Below are 16,027 nucleotides of genomic sequence, written 5' to 3'. Positions count from 1 at the left end.
CGTTAAGATAAAAAATATTACACTGTTACACTGGCCTATAGGCTCCAGTCGAGAAGCTTTAGATTTGGGTAAAGCTGAACTGGAGAAGATTCACTCGGTTAAGGTGGAGTTAGAGCTTAACTAAATAACGTTATATACATTTTGTATATTTTATATAGATTAATTATTGCCCAAACTGAACATTAAACCTTTGTAAAATGAATAAAAATCTACATTATTTTTAACCTCGGACACAAGCGCATTTTCTCCAGTTCGGCTTTACCCAAATCTAAAAGCTTCTCGACTGGAGAAAGTAGTGAAGACTCACAAAAGTGATTAACTTTGTTGTCACATTATTGCGTTTTTGGAAATGTTTTTGTCGTGTTTTTGTCTCTTTTTGCTCTTTTTCTAATGTTCATTTGTCTGTTTTTGTTACATTTTCGTCCCATTTCTTCATTGTGTTTTTGTCACGTTTTTGTCACGTTTTAGTTGCGTTTTTGTCACGTTTTTGTCACGTTTTAGTTGTGTTTTTGTGACATTTTAGTTGCGTTTTTGTCAAGTTTTAGTTGCGTTTTTGTCACATTTTAGTTGCGTTTTTGTGACATTTTAGTTGCGTTTTTGTCAAGTTTTAGTTGCGTTTTTGTCACATTTTAGTTGCGTTTTTGTCAAGTTTTAGTTGCGTTTTTGTCAAGTTTTAGTTGCGTTTTTGTGACATTTTAGTTGCGTTTTTGTGACATTTTAGTTGCGTTTTCATCACATTTTAGTTGCGTTTTCATCACATTTTAGTTGCGTTTTTGTGACATTTTAGTTGCGTTTTCATCACATTTTAGTTGCGTTTTTGTCGCATTTTAGTTGCGTTTTTGTCGCATTTTAGTTGCGTTTTTGTCACATTTTAGTTGCGTTTTTGTGACATTTTAGTTGCGTTTTTGTCGCATTTTAGTTGCGTTTTTTTCACATTTTAGTTGCGTTTTTGTCACATTTAAGTTGCGTTTTTGTTGCATTTGCGTTGCGTTTTCATCCTCGTTTTCGTCGCTATTTCGCTACTTTTTTTAATTCAAGCTTTTAGATTTGGGTAAAGCCAAACTGGAGAAAATGCGCTCGGTTCAGGTGGGGGTTTAGAGGTTAAAAACCGGCAAACGTGTCGTAATGCTTTCCTTATAAAAGAAAAAAAACGTATTTGAATCATAATTCCAACTACAGTTTTACGTATTTGTTGTTGTTCGTCCAATCTTACGCACCTATCTGATTTCCCACAGTCCGTGAACGCAGCATTAAAGCGACACGGACCGATCCCACTCCTCTGCGCTTCATGTGAGTTTTCCTCCACTTTCCTCCACTTTTATCCTCCTTTAACCCTCCGTATCCCCTCTCCGCGGCCTCACACGCCCCACACAACATTTACTCCACCATTTATCCTCCAAAAACACAGTTTCCGCCACTTTATTCCCGCGGTTTGTCCCTGCTGACGGTTAGCATCGGGAGTCTGGGAGTTAGCTGCAGCTGTGTGGCTGTGGGTGCGCGAAAGTTGGATTTACTGCGTTTTTCACTAATAAACATCACAGAAACTCTCACACATCACACACAGACGCCTCATGTCTGCGCACAAGTGCTTTTAACAACGTACTCGCGATGTGAAGAGATTTATCGCCGTTATTCTGGCGTTTCTCGGTGAAAATGCACCTGTTGCGTTTCGTGTTTCCACATTTCTCCCTGATTTTACCCTTCCCGATGACATATGTGGGTAAATAATTTAAGGGAGTGTTATTTCAGTCAGATCGCGCGCGTTAAAGTGTCGCAGAAGTGATTTTTCGTCGCGTTCCGCCCTGTTGCCGTGCAGTTTCGCTTCCTGGTTGACGCACAGGTGACGCACAGGTGAGAGCGGGAGGTCGTGGGAACAGCGGGGACGGGGCGGTTGCGGGTCAGATTCCTCTCCTGTTTTGAGCTGATGACGCGAGTCCCAGTTTGGAGTCTTTGTAAATAAAGGAGATAAGAGCGGAGGTCAGAGTCCGAGAGTCCGAGAGTCCGAAAAGCGCGGCTGTTGGGTCAGGTATTGTTGTTGTTATTTTTGAACAAACTTTGATCTTAACCTCTTAACTCCCGCCTGAACCGAGAGCATTTTCTCCAGTTCAGCTTTACCCAAATCCTGTTGGCCAGTGTAACACCTCATTTGAAAGCTAAGACCTACAAAACTAAATTGATCTTTTTCCTCACATCAGATTTTTTTTCATCACTTTTTTTGTTGGGCAGTCGTCTCATTTTTGTCAAATTTTTTGTGACTTTTTTGTCACTTTTTCGTCAAATTGTTTGATATTTTTTGTCCATTTTTTTTGTCACTTTTTTGTCAAATTATTCAGATTTTTTTTTCAAATTCGTATCACTTTTTTGTCCATTTTTTGTCACTGTTTCGTAATTTTTTTTTATTTTTTTATTTTTTTGGTTCATTTTTGCCACTTTTTCGTCAAATTATTTGCATTTTTTGTCAATTTTTGTGACTTTTTTGTCAATTTTTTTGTCACTTTATTGTCAAATTTTTCAATTTTTTCTTGCCCGTTTTTTTTTGTCACTTTTTTGTCCACTTTTTCTCATTTTTGTCAAATGTTTCGTGATTTTTTTGTCACTTTCGTAAATGTTTTCTATTTTTTGTCATTTTTCGATTTTTTTTTCAAATTCTTATCACTTTTTTGTCCATTTTTAGTCAAAATTTTGTCCATTTTTGTCATTTTTTTATCCGTTTTTAGTCACGTTTTCGTCAATTTTTTGTCCATTTTTTGTCAATTTTTTCTCACTATTTTCACATTTTCATCCTTGTTTTCGTCTCAGTTTTGTCGCTATTTTCACACCTTTTTTCCAGAAGCTTTTGGATTGGGGTAAAGCTGGAGAAAATGTGCTCGGTTCAGGTGGGAGTTGAGGGGTTAAAGAGACATTTCTCGGCCGCTGTAACTTAATTATTGTAGGTGTGGCTTTAATATTTTCTGGTTGGTGATGTTTGTGTCTTTTTGGTACTTTTTATTATCGACATAGTAAAAACATTGAACCAGATGCCGTGTTTACAGGTTACAGTAAGAGGCTCTGCTGAAGGTGTTAATATGAGTCTTCAGTTTTAGTCCAGTCGGGAGAGAGTTCCGCAGTGTTGCCCCTGAAAGAGAAATGTTCAATCGGATATCGGCCGATACTCTAATCCCCAGTATCGGTATCGGAAGGTATCTCTATAGAGCTCCGCAGTCCCGCCCCTTGCAGTCTTGTTGCTCCGGAAGCAAAAAATCCCCGTCTACACGACCGTCGATTTTCCAAAAATTCAAATATTAAGAGTTTAACGTCACCGCAAAAGCTAATTAGCTCTGTAGCGATTCATGACCATAAAGTGTTTCATTTCAATCCAAAAAGAAGACGACATGTTGAAGAAAAGGCAAAGGTCTCAAAGCAAGGGGAGTTTTACTTCCGGACCGGAGAGGAGGCGGGACTGTGGAGAGGAGGCGGGACTGTGGAGAGGAGGCGGGACTGTGGAGAGGAGGCGGGACTGTGGAGCTCTATTAAACAACTTGTTTTATAAAAAAACAAAACTTGTTCCTCTATAGTCTATACCCACCCCCTCCTCAGATGTAAAAGTTTGTTGTTGTTGTTTTCTTTAATGTTCGAGTTCCCAGAAAATGTTGTTTTGCATAAATTCCCGAGTATGTAAAAAAACAAAGTAAGTCTAACCCATTCCTGTGCGGAGTTATGCATTTTTAAAGAATAACCAGAATGCTCCTTCTAGCCACTAGGGGGCAGCTTATATTTGTTTCAAAAAGAAATGATTTTCAGATGTGTCCAGCAGAGGGCACTGATATGACAAGAGCTCAGGATATGAACAACACATTATAGCCTCGTGGTAAATGGACAGTCTGCCTCAGGGCGGCTGTGGCTTCAATAACAGCTTACAACCTACAAGTGTGGCGTGAATGAATAATGACTATGTAGCACTTTGAGGAGCTTGTGACACAGGCTTGTAAAGCTGATTATTATTTGTTTACTGGAATGACATTCGGTAGTATTTTCCTGTTTACTTTATTGCCCGTGACCCCCTGTGGGAGCTTTGACCCCCCAGGTCTAAATGAACCTCACGTCCCGTCCGGGGATAAACACATTATTTATGCTGTGAGTTCTGTGTTTCTCAATCTTAAAGTCAGATTTTTAAACTCTCCAAAATCTGTTACTCTGAGACTTTGAAAGTGCGTCAGTAAAAACCCGTTTACCCAGAGCAGAGAGAGGGTCAGTCTGTTTATCTGATCAGAGCTGTAAGTAAGTTACAAATGACTTTGTCAGGAGAGAAACATAAATGTTGTGTCATGTGAGTGTTTATTTGAGTGTTTATTTGTCTTAAAGAGGGGGTGTTCTGCTGTTTTCAGTCCCATAGCACCAGTCTATATCACACTACAATGATGACAAACCTTCTGTTGGTCTGTAAATGCAGTAAATTAGAATAACTGCCTTGTATAAAATGTCTCTCTCAAAATGGCTGTAGTGAATGTCTTGAAATAGGCCTCTGTCTCTTTAAGAACCTCTGAGCCTTTAGACACGCCCCCCTCCACACACTGTCTATGGCATCAGTGGGGAGGGGGTTCTGCTGAGGAGCAGTGGTTGGTCACTCGGCTGGTGACCAAAGCTCGGAGGCGTCTCCAGGAGGTGGGGGCGTTCCTAGGAGGACTCAGGCAAACCTATCCCTAAAATGGCCGCCATCAGAGTTTTTACAGATTACTCAGAAATATGTGAATGTGCCAAGGCAACACTTCAGCCATGTTTTTAATGAGGGAACGACAGAATAACATGATGTAAAGCTTTAAAAAGTCCATTTTGCAGAATACCCCCCTTTAAAAACTTCACTGAGAGAGTTACCAAGACATTTCCACAATACAAAGGGCCTAGAGACTAGCTGGAGACTAGAGTCGCCGCTGGTCACAGAGATGTCTCTGAGACGCCCCCGTGTTTACTTAATGGTCTCGTTTACTGTTTTGTTTCATGGCTTCATGTTCGGTGCAGCGATGAGGAGACTCCTGTGATACTGGGCTTTACAGTCTCCGTGAAAACGAACAGGCTGGATTTCAGAATAGTCTCTGCATGGTCTCTGAGACCTGTCGGAGACCGAGGACACCTCACAGAGACCTCATGGAGACTTCAAACCTGTTGGTTTGGGGGACGTCTCTGTGACCAACGGTGGGGGCGGATCTAGAAAAAAGATCACGTTTTACAGTGTGGAATGTTCACAGTGGAGGTGCACAAGTTTAGTGTGATGCTTTGAGGCTGAGCCTCAGCCCTGCACAGAGACACTACCATTGTCCATAATGTAACTCAGGGAAAGCTTTTGTGTAGATTTTTTTTTTCATTTTGAAACACTATGTCTTGTAGCTGTTGAATCTCCTCAGAGACGTGTGGTTTTTGGTCTGAACTCGGATCTTTATTATTTGTTTGTTTTCTTAGGTTTTGTGACGTTGACAGCGGACGGCAGCCATGTTTGAAAACGTCCCGACAGGTGAGACATGTTTACTTTAGAACCAGGCTCTTACAGGTGACCTCCTCAGTGATGAACTCTCCTTTAGAACCAGGCTCTTACAGGTGACCTCCTCAGTGAGAGAACTGTCCTTTAGAACCAGGCTCTTACAGGTGACCTCCTCAGTGAGAGAACTCTCCTTTAGAACCAGGCTCTTACAGGTGACCTCCTCAGTGATGAACTGTCCTTTAGAACCAGGCTCTTACAGGTGACCTCCTCAGTGATGAACTGTCCTTTAGAACCAGGCTCTTACAGGTGACCTCCTCAGTGAGAGAACTCTCCTTTAGAACCAGGCTCTTACAGGTGACCTCCTCAGTGATGAACTGTCCTTTAGAACCAGGCTCTTACAGGTGACCTCCTCAGTGATGAACTGTCCTTTAGAACCAGGCTCTTACAGGTGACCTCCTCAGTGATGAACTGTCCTTTAGAACCAGGCTCTTACAGGTGACCTCCTCAGTGATGAACTGTCCTTTAGAACCAGGCTCTTACAGGAGACCTCCTCAGTGAGAGAACTGTCCTTTAGAACCAGGCTCTTACAGGTGACCTCCTCAGTGAGAGAACTGTCCTTTAGAACCAGGCTCTTACAGGTGACCTCCTCAGTGATGAACTGTCCTTTAGAACCAGGCTCTTACAGGTGACCTCCTCAGTGATGAACTGTCCTTTAGAACCAGGCTCTTACAGGTGACCTCCTCAGTGAGAGAACTGTCCTTTAGAACCAGGCTCTTACAGGTGACCTCCTCAGTGATTAACTGTCCTTTAGAACCAGGCTCTTACAGGTGACCTCCTCAGTGATGAACTCTCCTTTAGAACCAGGCTCTTACAGGTGACCTCCTCAGTGAGAGAACTGTCCTTTAGAACCAGGCTCTTACAGGTGACCTCCTCAGTGATGAACTGTCCTTTAGAACCAGGCTCTTACAGGTGACCTCCTCAGTGAGAGAACTGTCCTTTAGAACCAGGCTCTTACAGGTGACCTCCTCAGTGAGAGAACTGTCCTTTAGAACCAGGCTCTTACAGGTGACCTCCTCAGTGATGAACTCTCCTTTAGAACCAGGCTCTTACAGGTGACCTCCTCAGTGATGAACTCTCCTTTAGAACCAGGCTCTTACAGGTGACCTCCTCAGTGAGAGAACTGTCCTTTAGAACCAGGCTCTTACAGGTGACCTCCTCAGTGATGAACTGTCCTTTAGAACCAGGCTCTTACAGGAGACCTCCTCAGTGAGAGAACTGTCCTTTAGAACCAGGCTCTTACAGGTGACCTCCTCAGTGATGAACTGTCCTTTAGAACCAGGCTCTTACAGGTGACCTCCTCAGTGAGAGAACTGTCCTTTAGAACCAGGCTCTTACAGGTGACCTCCTCAGTGAGAGAACTGTCCTTTAGAACCAGGCTCTTACAGGTGACCTCCTCAGTGAGAGAACTGTCCTTTAGAACCAGGCTCTTACAGGTGACCTCCTCAGTGAGTGAACTGTCCTTTAGAACCAGGCTCTTACAGGTGACCTCCTCAGTGATGAACTGTCCTTTAGAACCAGGCTCTTACAGGTGACCTCCTCAGTGATGAACTGTCCTTTAGAACCAGGCTCTTACAGGTGACCTCCTCAGTGATGAACTGTCCTTTAGAACCAGGCTCTTACAGGTGACCTCCTCAGTGAGAGAACTGTCCTTTAGAACCAGGCTCTTACAGGTGACCTCCTCAGTGAGAGAACTCTCCTTTAGAACCAGGCTCTTACAGGTGACCTCCTCAGTGATGAACTGTCCTTTAGAACCAGGCTCTTACAGGTGACCTCCTCAGTGAGAGAACTGTCCTTTAGAACCAGGCTCTTACAGGTGACCTCCTCAGTGAGAGAACTGTCCTTTAGAACCAGGCTCTTACAGGTGACCTCCTCAGTGATGAACTGTCCTTTAGAACCAGGCTCTTACAGGTGACCTCCTCAGTGAGAGAACTCTCCTTTAGAACCAGGCTCTTACAGGTGACCTCCTCAGTGATGAACTGTCCTTTAGAACCAGGCTCTTACAGGTGACCTCCTCAGTGATGAACTGTCCTTTAGAACCAGGCTCTTACAGGTGACCTCCTCAGTGAGTGAACTGTCCTTTAGAACCAGGCTCTTACAGGTGACCTCCTCAGTGATGAACTGTCCTTTAGAACCAGGCTCTTACAGGTGACCTCCTCAGTGATGAACTGTCCTTTAGAACCAGGCTCTTACAGGTGACCTCCTCAGTGAGAGAACTCTCCTTTAGAACCAGGCTCTTACAGGTGACCTCCTCAGTGATGAACTGTCCTTTAGAACCAGGCTCTTACAGGTGACCTCCTCAGTGAGAGAACTGTCCTTTAGAACCAGGCTCTTACAGGTGACCTCCTCAGTGATGAACTGTCCTTTAGAACCAGGCTCTTACAGGTGACCTCCTCAGTGATGAACTGTCCTTTAGAACCAGGCTCTTACAGGTGACCTCCTCAGTGATGAACTGTCCTTTAGAACCAGGCTCTTACAGGTGACCTCCTCAGTGAGTGAACTGTCCTTTAGAACCAGGCTCTTACAGGTGACCTCCTCAGTGAGTGAACTCTCCTTTAGAACCAGGCTCTTACAGGTGACCTCCTCAGTGATGAACTGTCCTTTAGAACCAGGCTCTTACAGGTGACCTCCTCAGTGATGAACTGTCCTTTAGAACCAGGCTCTTACAGGTGACCTCCTCAGTGAGTGAACTGTCCTTTAGAACCAGGCTCTTACAGGTGACCTCCTCAGTGAGAGAACTGTCCTTTAGAACCAGGCTCTTACAGGTGACCTCCTCAGTGATGAACTGTCCTTTAGAACCAGGCTCTTACAGGTGACCTCCTCAGTGAGTGAACTGTCCTTTAGAACCAGGCTCTTACAGGTGACCTCCTCAGTGATGAACTCTCCTTTAGAACCAGGCTCTTACAGGTGACCTCCTCAGTGATGAACTGTCCTTTAGAACCAGGCTCTTACAGGTGACCTCCTCAGTGAGAGAACTCTCCTTTAGAACCAGGCTCTTACAGGTGACCTCCTCAGTGATGAACTGTCCTTTAGAACCAGGCTCTTACAGGTGACCTCCTCAGTGAGAGAACTGTCCTTTAGAACCAGGCTCTTACAGGTGACCTCCTCAGTGATGAACTGTCCTTTAGAACCAGGCTCTTACAGGTGACCTCCTCAGTGAGAGAACTGTCCTTTAGAACCAGGCTCTTACAGGTGACCTCCTCAGTGAGAGAACTGTCCTTTAGAACCAGGCTCTTACAGGTGACCTCCTCAGTGATGAACTGTCCTTTAGAACCAGGCTCTTACAGGTGACCTCCTCAGTGAGAGAACTCTCCTTTAGAACCAGGCTCTTACAGGTGACCTCCTCAGTGAGAGAACTGTCCTTTAGAACCAGGCTCTTACAGGTGACCTCCTCAGTGAGAGAACTCTCCTTTAGAACCAGGCTCTTACAGGTGACCTCCTCAGTGAGAGAACTGTCCTTTAGAACCAGGCTCTTACAGGTGACCTCCTCAGTGAGAGAACTGTCCTTTAGAACCAGGCTCTTACAGGTGACCTCCTCAGTGATGAACTGTCCTTTAGAACCAGGCTCTTACAGGTGACCTCCTCAGTGATGAACTGTCCTTCAGAACCAGGCTCTTACAGGTGACCTCCTCAGTGATGAACTGTCCTTTAGAACCAGGCTCTTACAGGTGACCTCCTCAGTGAGAGAACTCTCCTTTAGAACCAGGCTCTTACAGGTGACCTCCTCAGTGAGAGAACTGTCCTTTAGAACCAGGCTCTTACAGGTGACCTCCTCAGTGAGAGAACTGTCCTTTAGAACCAGGCTCTTACAGGTGACCTCCTCAGTGATGAACTGTCCTTTAGAACCAGGCTCTTACAGGTGACCTCCTCAGTGAGAGAACTGTCCTTTAGAACCAGGCTCTTACAGGTGACCTCCTCAGTGAGAGAACTGTCCTTTAGAACCAGGCTCTTACAGGTGACCTCCTCAGTGATGAACTGTCCTTTAGAACCAGGCTCTTACAGGTGACCTCCTCAGTGATGAACTGTCCTTCAGAACCAGGCTCTTACAGGTGACCTCCTCAGTGAGAGAACTGTCCTTTAGAACCAGGCTCTTACAGGTGACCTCCTCAGTGAGAGAACTGTCCTTTAGAACCAGGCTCTTACAGGTGACCTCCTCAGTGATGAACTGTCCTTTAGAACCAGGCTCTTACAGGTGACCTCCTCAGTGATGAACTGTCCTTTAGAACCAGGCTCTTACAGGTGACCTCCTCAGTGAGAGAACTGTCCTTTAGAACCAGGCTCTTACAGGTGACCTCCTCAGTGATGAACTGTCCTTTAGAACCAGGCTCTTACAGGTGACCTCCTCAGTGATGAACTGTCCTTCAGAACCAGGCTCTTACAGGTGACCTCCTCAGTGATGAACTGTCCTTTAGAACCAGGCTCTTACAGGTGACCTCCTCAGTGAGAGAACTGTCCTTTAGAACCAGGCTCTTACAGGTGACCTCCTCAGTGATGAACTGTCCTTTAGAACCAGGCTCTTACAGGTGACCTCCTCAGTGATGAACTGTCCTTTAGAACCAGGCTCTTACAGGTGACCTCCTCAGTGAGTGAACTCTCCTTTAGAACCAGGCTCTTACAGGTGACCTCCTCAGTGAGTGAACTCTCCTTTAGAACCAGGCTCTTACAGGTGACCTCCTCAGTGAGTGAACTCTCCTTTAGAACCAGGCTCTTACAGGTGACCTCCTCAGTGAGAGAACTGTCCTTTAGAACCAGGCTCTTACAGGTGACCTCCTCAGTGAGAGAACTCTCCTTTAGAACCAGGCTCTTACAGGTGACCTCCTCAGTGATGAACTGTCCTCCTGTATGTTCTCCTGCTCAGTGTCGGCGCTGGAGCGGCAGCAGGTCCAGGCGGCTCTGGAGAGACTTCAGTCCAAACTGGTCCAACAAGAAGAATGGACTCACAGCGACAACATGAGGAACCTGAGGGAGACCCTGCAGAGCCCCCTGTTCAACCACATCCTGACCCTGCACCACTCCATCAAGCAGCTGAGGCACCAGGTACTACTACTACTACTACTTATACTTATACTACACATCCTGACCCTGCACCACTCCATCAAGCAGCTGAGGCACCAGGTACTACTACTACTACTACTACTACTACTAGTTATACTACACATCCTGACCCTGCACCACTCCATCAAGCAGCTGAGGCACCAGGTACTACTACTACTACTACTACTACTACCACTACTACTACTACTACTTATACTTATACTACTACTTATACTACACATCCTGACCCTGCACCACTCCATCAAGCAGCTGAGGCACCAGGTACTACTACTACTACTACTACTACTACCACTACTACTACTACTACTTATACTTATACTACTACTTATACTACACATCCTGACCCTGCACCACTCCATCAAGCAGCTGAGGCACCAGGTACTACTACTACTACTACTACTTATACTACTACTACTACTACTACTACTACTACTACTACTACTACTACTACTTTTGCGACTGCTACTTATGTTGCTGCTACTTATACTACTGCTACTTTTACTGCTGATACTACTGCTACTTCTACGACTGCTATTTATACAGCTGCTACTTATACTACTGCTACTTATCCTGCTGCTACTTACACTACTGCTACTTATACTACTGCTACTTATATTACTGCTACTTATACTACTGCTACTTATACTACTGCTACTTATACTACTGCTACTTATACTACTGCTACTTATACTACTGCTACTTATACTACTGCTACTTACAGCTGCTACTTATACGACTGCTACTTATACTACTGCAACTTACAGCTGCTACTTATACGACTGCTACTTATACTACTGCTACTTCTACGACTGCTAATTATACTACTGCTACTTACACTACCGCTACTTATGCTACTGCTACTTATACTGCTGCTACTTATACTACTGCTACTTACACTACTGCTACTTATACTACTGCTACTTATATTACTGCTACTTATACTAATGCTACTTACACTACTGCTACTTATACTACTGCTACTTATACTAATGCTACTTATACTACTGCTACTTATACTACTGCTACTCATACTACTGCAATTTATACTGCTGCTACTTATAGTCATGCTACTTATAATACTGCTACTTACACTGCTGCTACTTATACTACTGCTACTTATATTACTGCTACTTATACTGCTGCTACTTATACTACTGCTACTTTTACTACTGCTACTTATACTACTGCTACTTATATTACTGCTACTTATACTGCTGCTACTTATACTACTGCTACTCATACTACTGCTACTTATACTGCTGCTACTTACAGCTGCTACTTATACTACTGCAATTTATAATACTGCTAATTATACTACTGCTACTTCTACGACTGCTACTTATACTACTGCTACTTACACTACTGCTACTTACACTACTGCAACTTATACTACTGCTACTTATGCTACTGCTACTTATACTACTGCAACTTACACTACTGCAATTTATACTACTGCTACTTATGCTACTGCTACTTATACTACTGCTACTTACAGCTGCTACATATGCTACTGCTACTTACACTACTGCTACTTATACTACTGCTACTTATACTACTGCTACTTACAGCTGCTACTTATACTGCTGCTACTTATACGACTGCAACGTATAATACTGCTAATTATACTACTGCAACTTATACTACTGCTACTTATACCACTGCTACTTATGCTACTGCTACTTATACTACTGCTACTTACAGCTGCTACTTATACTGCTGCTAATTATACTACTGCTACTTATACTACTGCAACTTATACTACTGCTACTTATACCACTGCTACTTATGCTACTGCTACTTATGCTACTGCTACTTACAGCTGCTACTTATACTGCTGCTACTTATACGACTGCTACTTATACGACTGCAATTTATACTACTGCTAATTATACTACTGCTACTTATACTGCTGCTACTTACACTACTGCTACTTATACTACTGCTACTTACAGCTGCTACTTATACTACTGCTACTTACACTACTGCTACTTATACTACTGCTACTTATACTACTGCTACTTATGCTACTGCTACTTCTACGACTGCTACTTATGCTACTGCTACTTATACTACTGCTACTTACAGCTGCTACATATGCTACTGCTACTTACCCTACTGCTACTTATACTACTGCTACTTATACTACTGCTACTTACAGCTGCTACTTATACTACTGCTACTTACACTACTGCTACTTACACTACTGCTACTTACACTACTGCTACTTATGCTTCTGCTACTTCTACGACTGCTACTTATACTACTGCTACTTATACTACTGCTACTGTCACTACTGCTACTTATACTACTGCTACTTATGCTACTGCTACTTACACTACTGCTACTTATACTACTGCTACTTATACTACTGCTACTTATACTACTGCTACTTATACTACTGCTACTGTCACTACTGCTACTTATACTACTGCTACTTATGCTACTGCTACTTACACTACTGCTACTTATACTACTGCTACTTATACTGCTGCTACTTCTACTACTGCTACTTATACTGCTGCTACTTACACTACTGCTACTTACACTACTGCTACTTATACTACTGCTACTTATGCTACTGCTACTTCTACGACTGCTACTTATACTACTGCTACTTCTACGACTGCTACTTATACTACTGCTACTTACAGCTGCTACTTATACTGCTGCTACTTATACTGCTGCTAATTATACTACTGCTACTTATACTACTGCTACTTATACTACTGCTACTTATACTACTGCTACTTATACTGCTGCTAATTATACTACTGCTAATTATACTACTGCTACTTATACTACTGCTACTTATACTACTGCTACTTATACTACTGCTACTTACACTACTGCTACTTACACTACTGCTAATTATACTACTGCTACTTATACTTCTGCTACTTATACTGCTGCTACTTACAACTGCTACTTATGCTACTGCTACTTACACTACTGCAACTTAAACTACTGCTACTTATACTACTGCTACTTACAGCTGCTACTTATGCTACTGCTAATTATACTACTGCTACTTATACTACTGCTACTTATGCTACTGCTACTTCTACTACTGCTACTTCTACGACTGCTACTTATACTACTGCTACTTCTACTACTGCTACTTATACGACTGCAACTTATAATACTGCTAATTATACTACTGCTACTTATACTACTGCTACTTATGCTACTGCTACTTATACTACTGCTACTTATACGACTGCAACTTATAATACTGCTAATTATACTACTGCCTCTTATACTGCTGCTACTTATACTACTGCTACTTACAGCTGCTACTTATACTGCTGCTACTTATACTGCTGCTAATTATACTACTGCTACTTATACTACTGCTACTTATACTACTGCTACTTATACTACTGCTACTTATACTGCTGCTAATTATACTACTGCTAATTATACTACTGCTACTTATACTACTGCTACTTATACTACTGCTACTTATACTACTGCTACTTACACTACTGCTACTTACACTACTGCTAATTATACTACTGCTACTTATACTTCTGCTACTTATACTGCTGCTACTTACAACTGCTACTTATGCTACTGCTACTTACACTACTGCAACTTAAACTACTGCTACTTATACTACTGCTACTTACAGCTGCTACTTATGCTACTGCTAATTATACTACTGCTACTTATACTACTGCTACTTATGCTACTGCTACTTATACTACTGCTACTTCTACGACTGCTACTTATACTACTGCTACTTCTACTACTGCTACTTATACGACTGCAACTTATAATACTGCTAATTATACTACTGCTACTTATACTACTGCTACTTATGCTACTGCTACTTATACTACTGCTACTTATGCTACTGCTACTTATACTACTGCTACTTCTACGACTGCTACTTATACTACTGCTACGTCTACTACTGCTACTTATACGACTGCAACTTATAATACTGCTAATTATACTACTGCTACTTATACTACTGCTACTTATGCTACTGCTACTTATGCTACTGCTACTTATACTACTGCTACTTCTACTACTGCTACTTATACGACTGCAACTTATGCTACTGCTACTTATACTACTGCTACTTCTACGACTGCTACTTATACTACTGCTACTTCTACGACTGCTACTTATACTACTGCTACGTCTACTACTGCTACTTATACGACTGCAACTTATAATACTGCTAATTATACTACTGCTACTTATACTACTGCTACTTATACTACTGCTACTTATGCTACTGCTACTTATACTACTGCTACTTATGCTACTGCTACTTATACTACTGCTACTTATGCTACTGCTACTTATACTACTGCTACTTCTACGACTGCTACTTACACTACTGCTACGTCTACTACTGCTACTTATACGACTGCAACTTATAATACTGCTAATTATACTACTGCTACTTATACTACTGCTACTTATACTACTGCTACTTATGCTACTGCTACTTATACTACTGCTACTTCTACGACTGCTACTTATACTACTGCTACTTACAGCTGCTACTTATACTACTGCTACTTATACTACTGCTACTTATACTACTGCTACTTACAGCTGCTACTTATACGACTGCAATTTATAATACTGCTACTTATACTGCTGCTACTTATACTACTGCTACTTACACTACTGCTACTTATACTACTGCTACTTACAGCTGCTACTTATACGACTGCAATTTATAATACTGCTAATTATACTACTGCTACTTATACTGCTGCTACTTACACTACTGCTACTTATACTACTGCTACTTATGCTACTGCTACTTATACTACTGCTACTTCTACGACTACTACTTACAGTATACTACTACTACTACTGCTGTGACCGAGATGACGCTGTAATCCAAATATGGTCATTTCCTTTGTAGGAAACAGCAGCTTTGAACTACAAAACAATAGTAGCTATTTCATTCAAAAACTGAACCAGATTCAAAAATCCCTCTGAGCAAAACTTTGGAACTAAGATGTTACATAATAAAGCTACACATTTAAAGCTGACTTTAAGATTAGTCTGTGTCACTTTAAAGGCTTCAGTGAATCATAGAAAACCTGCCGTACATTTCCCTTATTTTATCAACATTAATGTAGAAACTGATGACTCTGCATCACTCCATCCAACAGCCGTGTCTGTGGTACATCTTTTTTTTTTTCTTCAAACTTCCGTGAGCTTTAACTTTAGGAGTGTATGATCAGGCCCCGCCTCCTCTGGTGTGATCAGGCCCCGCCCCCTCTGGTGTGATCAGGCCCCGCCCCCTCTGGTGTTATGGAGCGTTTCTCGCTGACGTGGTGGAGCTCACATTAAGATAATGAGCGAGTGGCTTCACTGTGACAGGACAAGGACACGGTCTCCATCAGCTCCCGCAGGGTTCTCAACGCCAGGCCCGGGGCGCCTCTCAGAGACCATCAGCTCCCACAGGGTTCTCAACGCCAGGCCCGGGGC

The 16,027-nt window shown here is 42.6% G+C and overlaps 1 protein-coding gene across 1 annotated transcript in view; it reads left to right on the top strand.

Moving 5' to 3' along the window:
- Nucleotides 1–5,431: 5,431 nt before the first annotated feature.
- Nucleotides 5,432–16,027, top strand: part of patj (PATJ crumbs cell polarity complex component) — a gene marked incomplete at its 3' end in the record, with an annotated part of 112,229 nt that continues 101,633 nt past the window's right edge. The window contains exons 1-2 of the mRNA XM_079559055.1: nt 5,432–5,485; nt 10,368–10,546. Coding sequence (XP_079415181.1) covers nt 5,464–5,485; nt 10,368–10,546 — 201 coding nt within the window. The 5' untranslated portion in view covers nt 5,432–5,463. The remainder of the gene's footprint in view (nt 5,486–10,367; nt 10,547–16,027) is intronic.

Source organism: Gobius niger, assembly GCF_951799975.1.
Source record: "Gobius niger genome assembly, chromosome: 6".
NCBI classification, from domain to species: Eukaryota; Metazoa; Chordata; class Actinopteri; order Gobiiformes; family Gobiidae; genus Gobius; species Gobius niger.
The sequence above is the reverse complement of the archived record's forward strand: the minus strand, read 5'-3'. Positions and strand labels throughout refer to the sequence as shown.